Below are 12,444 nucleotides of genomic sequence, written 5' to 3'. Positions count from 1 at the left end.
AAGATCCTGAATTGGCCATCTACCCAAGTGGCTGAGAAAAGGATTCTGCTTCTGCCTACACTGACCCGCCCCCCCAAATTCTGACCGATCTGATCACTATGCTTTACCTTCTCTGAAAGTGCATTTTTAATCCTGTCTTGGAATACACAATCACATATGTTACAAATTCGCTTACATTAACTACTATCTCACACAGACCTAAAAATATGCGTAACTCCCTCACGACAGACTTTCTTCTTGCCCTCATGGCGTACTGGATGTGGAGAAAGTTGGCACAGTAGCCCACCACATAGTCATTTCCAGAGGCCCTACCACCATGTGACTTCTCAGGTTGCCCTCTGCACCGTCTCCATCCCAGGGGGTGGAGGGGAAAAAAGACATGGAAGACGGAGACACATGGAAGGTCTTTGTGGGCCAGGCCTGGGAGGGGCTGCACATCACTTTCTCTCACATTCTGTGGTCCAGAACCCAGTATTATTATGACCACATCTTACTGGCAAGGGGTCTAGGAAATACAGTCCCTTGGCAGGAAGCCACTTCTCTGACAATTCTATACTGTGAAAGGGGAGCATGCATCATGAGTCACTGGCTATCTGTTGCTGCCAAGTGTAGGATTAGGTAGTAGCGACTTTAGAGAACTTGGTGGGGGATCCCATTAGTTAATAACCAAGATGCATGTAATCATAAAAGGATTCATCAGTGGGTTAGACTGTTAAGGAAGTCATAAAAATGTCTTCCCTGACAAACAGGAAATGATCCCCAAGTAGGGATGGGGAGTGGAAAAGTGACTCACGTGACTCTCTTAGTATAATAATGATTCCCTCATTTCTGAGGATGTGGCAGACTGTCCCTAAGAAGAAAGAAGGGGTGTGTGACTTAGAAATAGCCTACCCAGGACTTAGACTCTGTTACCAGTCCTGAGCTGAACCTGCCAAGTTAAGGGTACTTTCCTTCCTGTTTCTATCAGTGTTTATCATTTGTAGTGGCAACTCTCTTGTGCTTCTCCTCTGAGAGTTGCCTGATTAACTATGCCACTGGTAAGCTATCACACATATCATCATCTACTTTGGCTCATGGGGATCTCTGTTTGGAGAGGTGGGTAGAAATGAAACTGCTCATAGAGTGTAACATCTTAGCAGATGTATTTCTTTCATTTTTTTTTAACACCTTTATTGGAGTATAATTTCTTTACAATGGTGTGTTAGTTTCTGCTGTATATAACAAAGTGAACCAGCTATGTGCATACGTATATCCCCATACCCCCTCCCTCTTGCATCTCCCTGCCACCCTCCTTACCTTTCACCTCTACGTGGTGAAAGCACAGAGCTGATCTCCCTGTGCTATACAGCTGTTTCCCACTAGCTATCGATTTTACATTTGGTAGTGTATATATGTCAGTGTTACTCTCTCACTTCACCCAGCTTACCCATCCCCCTCCCCATGTCCTCAAGTCCATTCTCTGTCTATGTCTTTATTCCTGTCCTGCCCCTAGGTTCATCAGAACCTTTTTTTTTTAGAGTCCATATATATGTGTTAGCATACGGTATTTGTTTTTCTCTTTCTGACTTACTTCACTCTGTATGACAATCTCTAGGTCCATCCACCTTGCTACAAATAACTCAATTTCGTTTCTTTTTATGGCTGAGTAATATTCCATTGTATATATGTGCCACATCTTCTTTATCCATTCATCTGTCGATGGACACTTAGGTTGCTTCCACTTCCTGGCTATTGTAAATAGTGCTGCAATGAACATTGTGGTACATGTCCCTTTTTGAATTACAGTTTTCTCAGCGTATATGCCCAGTAGTGGGATTGCTGGGTCATATGGTGGTTCTATTTGTAGTTTTTTAAGGAACTTCCATACTGTTCTCCATAGTGGTTGTATCAATTTACATTCCTACCAACAGTGCAAGAGGGTTCCCTTTCTCCACACCCTCTCCAGCATTCATTTTGTTTGTCGATTTTTTGATGATGGCTATTCTGACTGATGTGAGGTGATGCCTCATTGTAGTTTTGATTTGCATTTCTCTAATGATTAGTGATGTTGAGCATCTTTTCATGTGTTTGTTAGCAATCTGTATATCTTCTTTGGAGAAATGTCTATTTAGGTCTTCTGCTCATTTTTGGATTGGGTTGTTTGTTTTTTTGATATTGAGCTGAACAAGCTGCTTGTATAATTTGGAGATTAATCCTTTGTCAGTTGCTTCATTTGCAAATATTTTCTCCCATTCTGAGTGTTGTCTTTTCATCTTGTTTATGGTTTCCTTTGCTGTGCAAAAGGTTTTAACTTTCTTTAGGTCGCATTTGTTAGTTTTTGTTTTACTTCCATTTCTCTAGGAGGTGGGTCAAAAAGGATCTTGCTGTGATTTACGTCAAAGAGTGCTCTTCCTACATTTTCCTCTAAGAGTTTTATAGTGTCTGGCTTTATATTTAGGCCTTTAATCCATTTTGAGTTTGTTTTTGTGTATGGTGTTAGGAAGTGTTCTAATTTCATTCTTTTACATGTAGCTCTCCAGTTTTCCCAGCACCAATTATTGAAGAGGCTGTCTTTTCTCCATTGTATACTCTTGCCATCTTTATCAAAGATAAGGTGACAATATGTGTATGGGTTTATCTCTGGGCCTTCTATCCTGTTCCTATATTTCTGCTTTTGTGCCAGTACCATACTGTCTTGTATACTGTAGCTTTGTAGTATAGTCTGAAGTCCAGGAGCCTGATTCCTCCAGCTCCATTTTTCTTAAGATTGCTTTGGCTATTCTGGATCTTTTGTGTTTCCATACAAATTGTGCAATTTTTTGCTCTAGTTCTGTGAAAAATGCCATTGGTGGTTTGATAGGGATTGCATTGAATCTGTAGATTGCTTTGGGTAGTACAGTCATTTTCACACTGTTGATTCTTCCAATCCAAGAACATGGTATTTCTCTCCATCTGTTTGTATCATCTTTAATTTCTTTAGCAGATGTATTTCTGATCTGATCCCAGGATGTGATTCCTTTTTTTCAGTACTCTTAGGAGGCTGGACAAAAGGGTGAGATGATACTCAGTTATGTCCAATGTTTGGACCAAGTCTCAAGGACCAGGAATATGTTTCTTTTTCTTTTTTTAATGTTTTATATGGTCATGGGAATGTTGTGAATTCTTGCTGTGGTTCAATTTTCCCACCTGGAAAGCAGAGATTAGATTTTTTTTTCTCTCTCTCTGCTTTCCTTATACAATGGGCTACATGGAACTTTCTAGGAAATTCCAAGATCTGAAGCTTACTTATGGGTCATAAGGGAAAAAATGTGCTATGTACATGTATGTTAATTCATAGGTAGTGTATGTATTTTATAAGTTAGTATAAGTAAGCAAAATAAACCAGTGTTTATACCCAATTTTAAACAAGAGCACATCATTACGTAGTCTCAGGAGAGAAGGAAAAAAGTGTTTCGCTTTGCGAGTAAAATAGCAAACATAAATACAAGCCATCAATTTATAAGGCACATCAAGCGCCATCGTGATATGCCAACAAACCCACATGGATACACACAAAGCTGACTAGTCTCAGTCTTAAACAGAAAAAGATACTAAGAACCAAAATAATTTTTAAAAACCTCACACAACTCATCTGACAAACGAGTAGCTGAGCCTTAAATGAGGTGGCCGAATGGGGAATTGTTATCTGACCTACTGAATCATGACTGATATTAGCTAAGGACTATCACTATTTACACCTAAACCCGTGCATAATGTATGTCACGACTAAAAATTAAATACAAACTAACAGTCACAGCAGGATTGAACAATTAACTTATTCGGTTTTTGCTTGTTTACTTTACCAAACAAAACCAATTGTGAGTTTAACAATTTCTGTCTTACTTGAGATCTTTTATGTCAAGAAGCAAGTTATCCAAGTTTTTAATTTTCACAAATACATTTTTAAGTCACAAAGCACTGATTTCATTAAGGATCCAAAGCTAACCAAGACCAGACTATGCAGATTAGGTAGAACCTAAGATTTGATTTTTTAAAAAAACTGAGAAAACTTAGGCACAATTGACATATTTGCTAATTATTCTTCCCTGCTTATGGGTGTGGTTGTATATACTTTCATATTACACATGCTGCATCAGCTATACCAGCCAGAGAATCTCCTGCTCTAAGAGCGTGCTTAACAACCGTTGGCTTCTGTCAAGTAAGACTGTGAAGAAAAAGTGGTTAATTCTGCAAATCACAGAGAAGATTCTAGGCCAAGACACGAGACTAGTAGCATCATCTTATTTATTAACGTAATTGAAACATTTTGCCGATAAAACTTTTGTCTGTGACCATTCTAGCAACAAAATTTTACTCAAAATATTTCACTGTGAGATGGTGTTGCAACTTGAATGTAGTTTTTATTAATGTGTTGATTTCCAAAGCAAATCTTATTCTCAAAATGGCAGATTCAGGGACCAAAAAGTGATTCAAAAAAGCTTCCCCCTCCCCATGCCAATCCTTGAGACTGCTTGGATCAAGCTGAGGTTTGGGCCCCAGACCTAGACTGAAGGCGGAGGGAAAGAGTGTAACTCATTCCTAACTGACTATTACAGGCTAATAGGACATTCCAAACATACACAACAAAGAAACCACGTGAAGAATCGCGTTTACTGAGCAGCTATAGGAAGGCGCAGACCAAATGAAGTGGACAGAGCACATTCATCATCTTTACCACGATGCTATTCCTAAGGTGTCCAAATTGGATGAACTACAAAATCGATCCCTGTTTCCATCCTTCCCATCTCACCTGCCCGCTTTCCTGCCGTAGCCTTGGGAGAGATCCTGAGCTTTTCATATTCTACTGATTTATTTTTGCATTACTCTTTTGATGAATAAAATATAACATGCTTCTCTCTCTTAGTCCTCTAGAGAGAGAGAGAGACAGAGAGAGAGACAGAGAGAGAGAGAGAGAGTCTGTTTGGGGGAATAGATTTGGGCTATTAAAATACAAGTCATTTCTCCCTGTAATTCTCTGCCTTTTACTGTAGTTTGGTTATGGAGTCTTGCTTTCAATTTAATTACAACATCATGTTCTTTTATTCTTTCTGAGAAGCTGAAGCATGAGACTAGGGAACGTTGGGGGAAGGTTGGCCAAGCCGGGACAGGAAGAACAGCGTCTCTAGAAGCTCTAGTTCTGGGTTTCAGGCACTTCAGTAAGAGACTTTCCTCCCCTGTTCCCATGTACATTCAAGGAAAGTGAAAGCAAGATGGCCCCAGAGGCTGCCTGGGGTTAGGGAAGGGGGTTGGCAAATGAGGTACCAGCTAGCAGCACAGACCCCTGCCCCCAAAGGGCCATTCCTTGAGAAGAGAGTCATTGACACAAAGGGTTTCCCTCCTGCCTGTTCTTACCTATCAGCCACTTTCATAAAAGTGGGAGGGACCTTTTTATTGGTAGGCAGGAAATGAGGCTCCAGACTCCTCTTGACACAATCTTTCTAGCCCATGCCCTTCTCATGATCTCTGAGCCTTTGGGTTGGCCTTTTTGGGAAGGAGCAGGACCCGCGTGCAAGTTGGGGTCTCGAGGTCATCCTGTTGGCACCTGGGGCACTACTTCAAACTCTGAATCATCTCTCTGGTGTTGGCCTTGGCTGGGTCACAGTCATCGTGTCCTGCCCTGGACTGAGAGAGGGGCTCTGACCTCCCCCTAGCAAGTGAAGAATGGGGCAGGGCAGGAAATGGACAATTCCATCCAAAAGGGGAGTCACTTTTCCTGGTATTAAAGAAAAGCTATTTTAACATGATCCTTATGATTCATCAAGATAGAATCTGCCCCATTTCATTCCTAGAAATCTACTTCTATGCTCCCATTCTTTTCTTCAGCTTATCTCACTCTCCCTACAAGCATTCCTTCTGCCTCCCCCTCCCCCCCTCCCCCACTGAATGCCGAGAGCCAGCCCTGTTTCCTCTCATGGGTCGTGGACTAAATGGGGCTTGACCACAGAGCCCAGCAAAGGAAAAGTGGGCCAAAGAGACAAAAGACAGCTGGTCTTTCTCAGATCTGCTCACGTGGATCTTCAAAATAAACTCTATCCATAAACTCCATATCCTTGAAAATGCGTGTTCCCCCAGGGAATCCAGCTCCCTGATTTCCTTTGTTTCGTTTCCTGGCTTGCAACTGTCTTGCCTAGACAAAGATACTTCTGTCACTCTCTCTCCAGCACTAATGCAATCTTGAGCACTTTCTGGGTCTTTGTCTTCCACAAAGCAATCCTTTCTTGGATTCAGATTTCCTCCAAGCCGTTGCCATCTCCAGCTATCGGTTTCTAAGGGAAACCTAGCTACGGCCTTCCTCACCATCACACCCTCCCCCAGGACTAGCAAACACAAGGCCATATACAGGGAGCACCTGAGACAAACATAACTTAAGAGAAAGATGCCAGGTAAAGGCTGAAAACTACATCTTACCTGGTCAGTATCATGGGAAACCAGAGGATCAGAGACCATGTGGTGTGATGACCTAAGGGGTCAGGGAGACGTTAGCCTTTTGTCAGACTCTACACTTGCTGTGTGACCTTGGACCAGCCATTTAATCCAGTGGATCTCTGCTCCCTCATCCTTTAAAGGAAAGGTTGGATCAACAAATCTCTAAAGATCTTTCCAGTTTATGATTCCATGATCCTTATCCAAACACTGAGACCTGAGAATAGGATCTCACTTCTGTCCTTTGGAGATTATTTCCATAATGCAAGAGGAACAGCACCTCCCCCACCCCACCTTGCTATTCTTCTGTTGAATTTAGTTTCTTTCCCTGGAGGCTATTGAAGGATGTTACAGATGTGAAATGTGTGGTGAAGAACATTGTTTCTGGTGTCAGATCCTACCTGGCCCCTTCTGGGCCAGGGTTGGTACTAGATTTTGAAAAAATTATCCTACCGTTCAGGGACCATTCCTCAAAGAACCAAAAACCCAAGAGCCAGAGACTAGATGAGGGACACAGAGTACAAGACGGTAATTTCCTTTTGGTTCTTTAAGCAGGTCGTGAACGAGGCCTGAACAACTAGAACAGAGTCTGTCAAAACTATTTCCAGGGCAGCAGAGGAAGGTGGGAAATTAGGGAGAAAAGGGGTGAAACACTTTAGCGGCTCTTGACACTCCCCCGAGATCTCTGTTCTGGGAGCCCACGCTCACCAAGAGGCGATGACTGTGGCTGCTGGGCTCAGCACAAGATGTAATCCTAACCCAGGAACAAGGCTGAGGCTCTGCTTCTCTAAAAGGAACTAACCTCAGGCGCCGCCTGTGTTACCAAGCTAGAGTGGGTGAGAATCACCGGTTCCCATCAGGGAAACTGACTGCTTTCTCCTAGGTCATCCTGGACTTACATTATGACAGAAGCATTTCCCAGCCAAACAGGCAATAAGTAATTCCAGTGAGCAAAGATCTCTATGGTTGAGTGAATTCCTAGCATATTTTATTTCAGAAATGACTGCATTATTAGGATTTGGCCTTGCGTAGGTAATTCTTCTCAGATGCAAGAATGCGTAATTCTTCTCAAATGCAAGAATGCGGCTAAGTATGGCCTCCAAGGGCTTTGATGGTGATCTGAAGGTCCCTTGGTAATGCCCGGGCTGGCAGAGAACAACCCACATTCTGTCACAAGTTACAGCCCAAATAAGGAACCGCACAGATGCCACCAAGAAAGGAGAAGGGACTGGCTCTGTGTGATCACAGGCCCATCAGGAACGTGGTCTTCTGAAACTAGGGAAATGGGCTGAAATCCTTCTGAGAAACCCTACTATTCCCAGACTTGCATCCCAGGTTTCAGACCATGAATGTCTCAATCTCGACCCCAGACTGCGGTGTGTGTGGGCAGCAGAGGGGAGAAAGCGGGTAGGTGGGTGAGGGTGTTGGGAAAGTGGAGGTGGCTCGGCCTCGTTCACCGGGTATAGCCCACACGCACCTTCTGAGAGCTGAGGCTGGCTGCGGTATCCTATCAAAATGGAAGGAATACCACAGGAATGCAACAAGACTACAAACATAAAGAACCACGGACACTGATTGGATCCAAGTTCTCTGAGGAGTGAACAACAACGACACAAAACATAAAAAAACGAAAGAAAAGAAAGAAAGAAAGAAAAATAGCCCTTTGTGGTAAAGGGCATGCTGGGAAGGCGAGGGCCGGAGCCACCTCCCCAGAGCATGCTGGGAGACGGACACCCGCGCATCTCCGAGGACCGCACTTCCCCTATCCCTACCCCCTCACCCACCCCCAACCCGGAGACTAGGGGAAAGTTTGTCCGAAGATGACTGCGGAGTGGGGTATGCCGTGGTTCTCTGCAGGTCCTCCACACTGTGGGGGGGTTGAGTCAGCAAGTGGGGACAACAGTCAAGATGAGATGGAGGAACAGAGAGGCAGGAGAGAAATGGGACGGACAGAGGCTGCAGGGGCCAGTGTGTTGGTGGAGGACGAGGGGAGACTGGAGCAGAGGGCCCTGGGGCTGCTAGCCCGAGGTGTTGATGTACAGCTGGCTCTTCAGAATGTAGTCGATGACCGGCTGGGACAGGTAATCCACGACATGGCCGTCCCCATGCTGCAGGGCCAACCTGGATGAGAAGAGACAGTAATCAGATGACATCCTTTCCTGAAGCAAGGCCAGAGGACAGGCCAGCCCATTCCCTTTCGGGGAAAGGGTTTACCCAACACCCCATTACCAGTCTTTGCTTAGGCTAAATACACGACATCCCTAACAGGAAAAGCCCTCCTGCCCCCATCATTCCTCCCCCATCCTAACTCTGCCACTTCCTAACTGAGGAACCTTGGGCAAGTTGTTTAAGCCCATCTATTCTTCCATTTTCTCGTTTATAAAATGGGGGTAGTATTTGGGCCGATCTCAGTTATTAAAATGATTAAATGAGTCATTACACAAAGCACTTAGAAAAGCCCAAGCACACAGTAGGCATTTCAATGCAAGTGTTAGCTATTCTTATTTCATTTCTTTGTGTTTCTCTACACCATGGTCTCATGAAAATGAACCTTATGATTGACCCCTTCTTTTCCTTCCTATGGAAGCCCTGATAGAGAAGAAGTTGCCCTTCTCTGAGGCCCTTCTCACCAGCCCTGGGGGGCGGGTGGACTACCAAGTACAGAAGGGGTCTGGTCATACAGTCTGGTTTCCGCATGGTTTTGCTCCAGACTTGGTCTGGCTGCTCCCCATTTTCTATGCGCATGATGGTCTTGGGGATGTCAGGCCCCAAGGAGCTATTTGTAAGAACTCATATACTCCTCCGCATATCTAGATTCTAAAAGGCATCTGTGCTCTGCGTTGTGAGATCTCCCCAGAGGCTGGCTCAGTGCCTTTTCAATGCATAGTGTCCTGACCTTCCAGCAAGCTAGGTTCCCAAGTGCCTCCCTGCACAGTTTACAGGGAGCCTTCTTGAAAAAGTGGTCTATAACTGTGGTTTCCAAATGCCAATCCCAGCTTCACGAGAATCACCCAGGAAGCAGATAGCCAGGCCCAACACCCAGAAATTCTGATTCAGTGGGACTCAATGGGACACGGGAATCTGTGCTGTGTAAGTTCTCACGGTAATTCTATTGTGCAGCCGTGGCTGGAACCACAGCCTTCCCCTTTCCCCTCACTGGTTGTTGTCACTGGGTTTCTGCTCTCACCTCACAGTTGATGCTACTATTTCAAGTGTCTACATAATCACCTTCCAGGGAAGAAGTCCAGTGGATCTTTTAAAATCCTGGGCTCATTTGATTTCTCTGAAACATGCGACACAGATGACAATTGACAGGACTCTCCATCTTTGTACCCTCTGCTGCCTTTATTCCAGGGCCACCAATGCTGGTGGTTTCTGACTGCTCCTTCGTCTCTTTTATTTTTTTTTTTATTACTTTTTAAAAATTGAAGTATAGTTGATTTACAATGTTGTGTTAGCTTCAGGTGTAGAGTGAAGTGATTCAGTCATACATATCTATCTATCTATTCTTTTTCAGGTTCTTTTCCTTTGTAGGCTATTACAAAATATTTAGTATAGTTCCCTGTGCTATACAGTAGATCCTTGTTGGTTATCTATTTTATACATAGTAGTGTGTATATCTTAACCCCAAACTTCTAATTTACTCCCCCCCCTTTTTTTTTTTTTTTTTTTTTTTTTTTTTTTTTTGCGGTACGCGGGCCTCTCGCTGCTGTGGCCCCTCCCGCTGCGGAGCACAGGCTCCGGATGCGCAGGCTCAGCGGCCATGGCTCACCGGCCCCGCCCCTCTGCGACATGTGGGATCCTCCCGGACCAGGGCACGAACCCGTGTCCCCTGTATGGGCAGGCGGACTCTCGACCACTGCGCCACCGGGGAAGCCCCGTCAGCCTTCTTTTAAATGTTAATGTGTTTTAAGTATTCCCCATAGCCTTCTTCTCTTCTTGCTGACTCTCCCTGTGAGCGTAGCCACAGCCCTGAACTTTAATTTACACTTAGGTACTCATGGCTTTCAGTTTTATTACACTTCCAGACCTCTATATTCCACACATCTTATTATTCCACTGGACATTCCCACTTGGGGGTTGTGGTGAAGACTGTTAACTGGCCCCTAGTATCCATTCTTTCTTCTGCTTAGTACTACAACCTCCCAAGATTTAGTTGGACACAGGGCTGCCAGTTACAAAGTCTACTCCCAGTTACAAGTTACAAAGTCTACTCCCAGCCTCCCTGGAGGCTAGGCATGGCCACAGGACTGAAGCTGAGCCAGGGGGATGAAGGGGAAGGGATATGTGCAACTTCGGGTCAGCTTCTTAAGGACAAAGCCCCTTGCCCTTTCCCACTGGCTGAGAAGAGTCACTGTAGCAGCTGTGGACCCTGAGAGGGAAGCTTCACATTGAAAAGAACAGAGATTCAGTTTCTTCTGACTTCAGTTAGAGGGATATAAACATTTCTCTTATTTAAAACGCTAACTATTGGGGGTCTTTTTGTTATGGCAGCTTAACCTAAACCCTTACAAATTCCATGCGTACCTCAAACTAGAGTCCAAACTAAAAACCTCCTTTTCCCCCTTCAAACCAGCTAAAACTAATAAATGGCCTGTCGCCCTTTTAAAAGTCAATGACTGGGGACAAATAAACGAGCTCTAAAAAGAAGGCTGCATACTGGGGCAGCAGGTGTCAGCCAACCTAACGGTCAGCCTGGACTGAGGAGAGTTGTATGGGAACTTGTAAGCCAGTCTGACCAAGGTCTCTCTGGTCGTTTGTCAAACGTACCTGCTCTTGGTTGAGCTGACGACAGACATGGGATGGTTGATGTCATCCTTTACCACCATGATGTTGTTCTGGGGACAAAGCAGAGACAGTAGGTAGCCAGTCTCTCACACTAAACTCCTTTTGTATCCTCACTTCTCCAGCCCGCAGGCTTCTCAGAGAAGGGCCACATCACATTACTACACCAGCAGGGAGAATGGGGGACTCACTTTGTATTTGCGGAGTATTGAGGAGTGATTCATGATCCGGTCTGTGTCGGCTGCGTCCCGGGGGACCACCACGATCCCAAAGTCCCCGACAATCACCTCCATCTGAAGAAACGGTGAGGGGGGAGGGAGGGAGAGAGAGAGAGAGAGAGAGAGAGAGAGAGAGAGGAAGTGCCCTTTAGTGAGACCTTGACTACCAACCCCTACCAAGCAACTACCTAGCAAGATGGAGCTATCGTCTCTCAGAACCCCAAGCCTTAGTCCCAAACTTGCCTTCTCAGCCCCATCAGTCAGCTCCTTCAACTTACAACCTGTAACAGTGTTCGTGGAATGAGTGGGAACTTCACCTGGCATCCTTAATGAACACCTCTAGACAGAATTAATTAATAAGTGTGCTCCTCGTGTCTAGGCAAGATCTCTCCAATTCCTGAGGCTCCCGCTGAGCTCCTAATACTGAAGAGCAGCATGACACGTGGTCCTTACCTGGTAAGTACCCTCTTCGGTTGCCCAGCAAGCATACCCCAGCCCCCGGCTGGTCTCCTGAGAGGGGCTGGAATGCTCCCCTGGCTCACCCATGTCAAAGATGCTGTGGGACTCAGGGCAGCGAAAAGCAGGGAAGGGCTTGGAAAGCATCAGTGTGCACACAGGCAGTGATAAGGAGGATAACTATGGGGTCACTTCTGAAATCAGCCTCCGACAGAAGCTGTCTCCCATCATGAGAAATGAAACCTTTTCATTTAAAAAATAATTCTTTTTCCTGATTAGAGATACAAGCTTGGGAAACTCAGAAAAAGAAAAAAATATATATAAGAAATCAATCATCACCACACAATCCAGAGAACCACTGTTAACAAGTTAGTATTTATGTTCAGGGTGCTTTTCTCTACAAATCGATGTGTACATCCACAACTGGACTGAACTGCAAAATTAATCATTTTACCTATACATTTTATTTTCTTTTAGCATTATATTGTGAGCATTTTTTCATATGGTTATAAGTATTTGAGGACTTCCCTGGTGGCACAGTGGT

General features: G+C 44.6%; 1 protein-coding gene across 1 annotated transcript in view; it reads right to left on the bottom strand.

Moving 5' to 3' along the window:
- Positions 1 to 4,246: 4,246 nt before the first annotated feature.
- The window catches only part of NMNAT2 (nicotinamide nucleotide adenylyltransferase 2), a 195,319-nt gene continuing 187,121 nt past the window's right edge, over positions 4,247 to 12,444 (bottom strand). Inside the window, exons 11-13 of the mRNA XM_019952298.3 lie at positions 11,418 to 11,519; positions 11,212 to 11,279; positions 4,247 to 8,562 (exon numbers count right to left, since the gene is read on the bottom strand). Of these exons, the coding sequence (XP_019807857.1) occupies positions 8,460 to 8,562; positions 11,212 to 11,279; positions 11,418 to 11,519 (273 nt within the window). The 3' untranslated portion in view covers positions 4,247 to 8,459. The remainder of the gene's footprint in view (positions 8,563 to 11,211; positions 11,280 to 11,417; positions 11,520 to 12,444) is intronic.

The sequence above is a fragment of the Tursiops truncatus genome, chromosome 1 (genome assembly GCF_011762595.2).
Source record: "Tursiops truncatus isolate mTurTru1 chromosome 1, mTurTru1.mat.Y, whole genome shotgun sequence".
Taxonomy (NCBI): Eukaryota; Metazoa; Chordata; class Mammalia; order Artiodactyla; family Delphinidae; genus Tursiops; species Tursiops truncatus.
The sequence above is the reverse complement of the archived record's forward strand: the minus strand, read 5'-3'. Positions and strand labels throughout refer to the sequence as shown.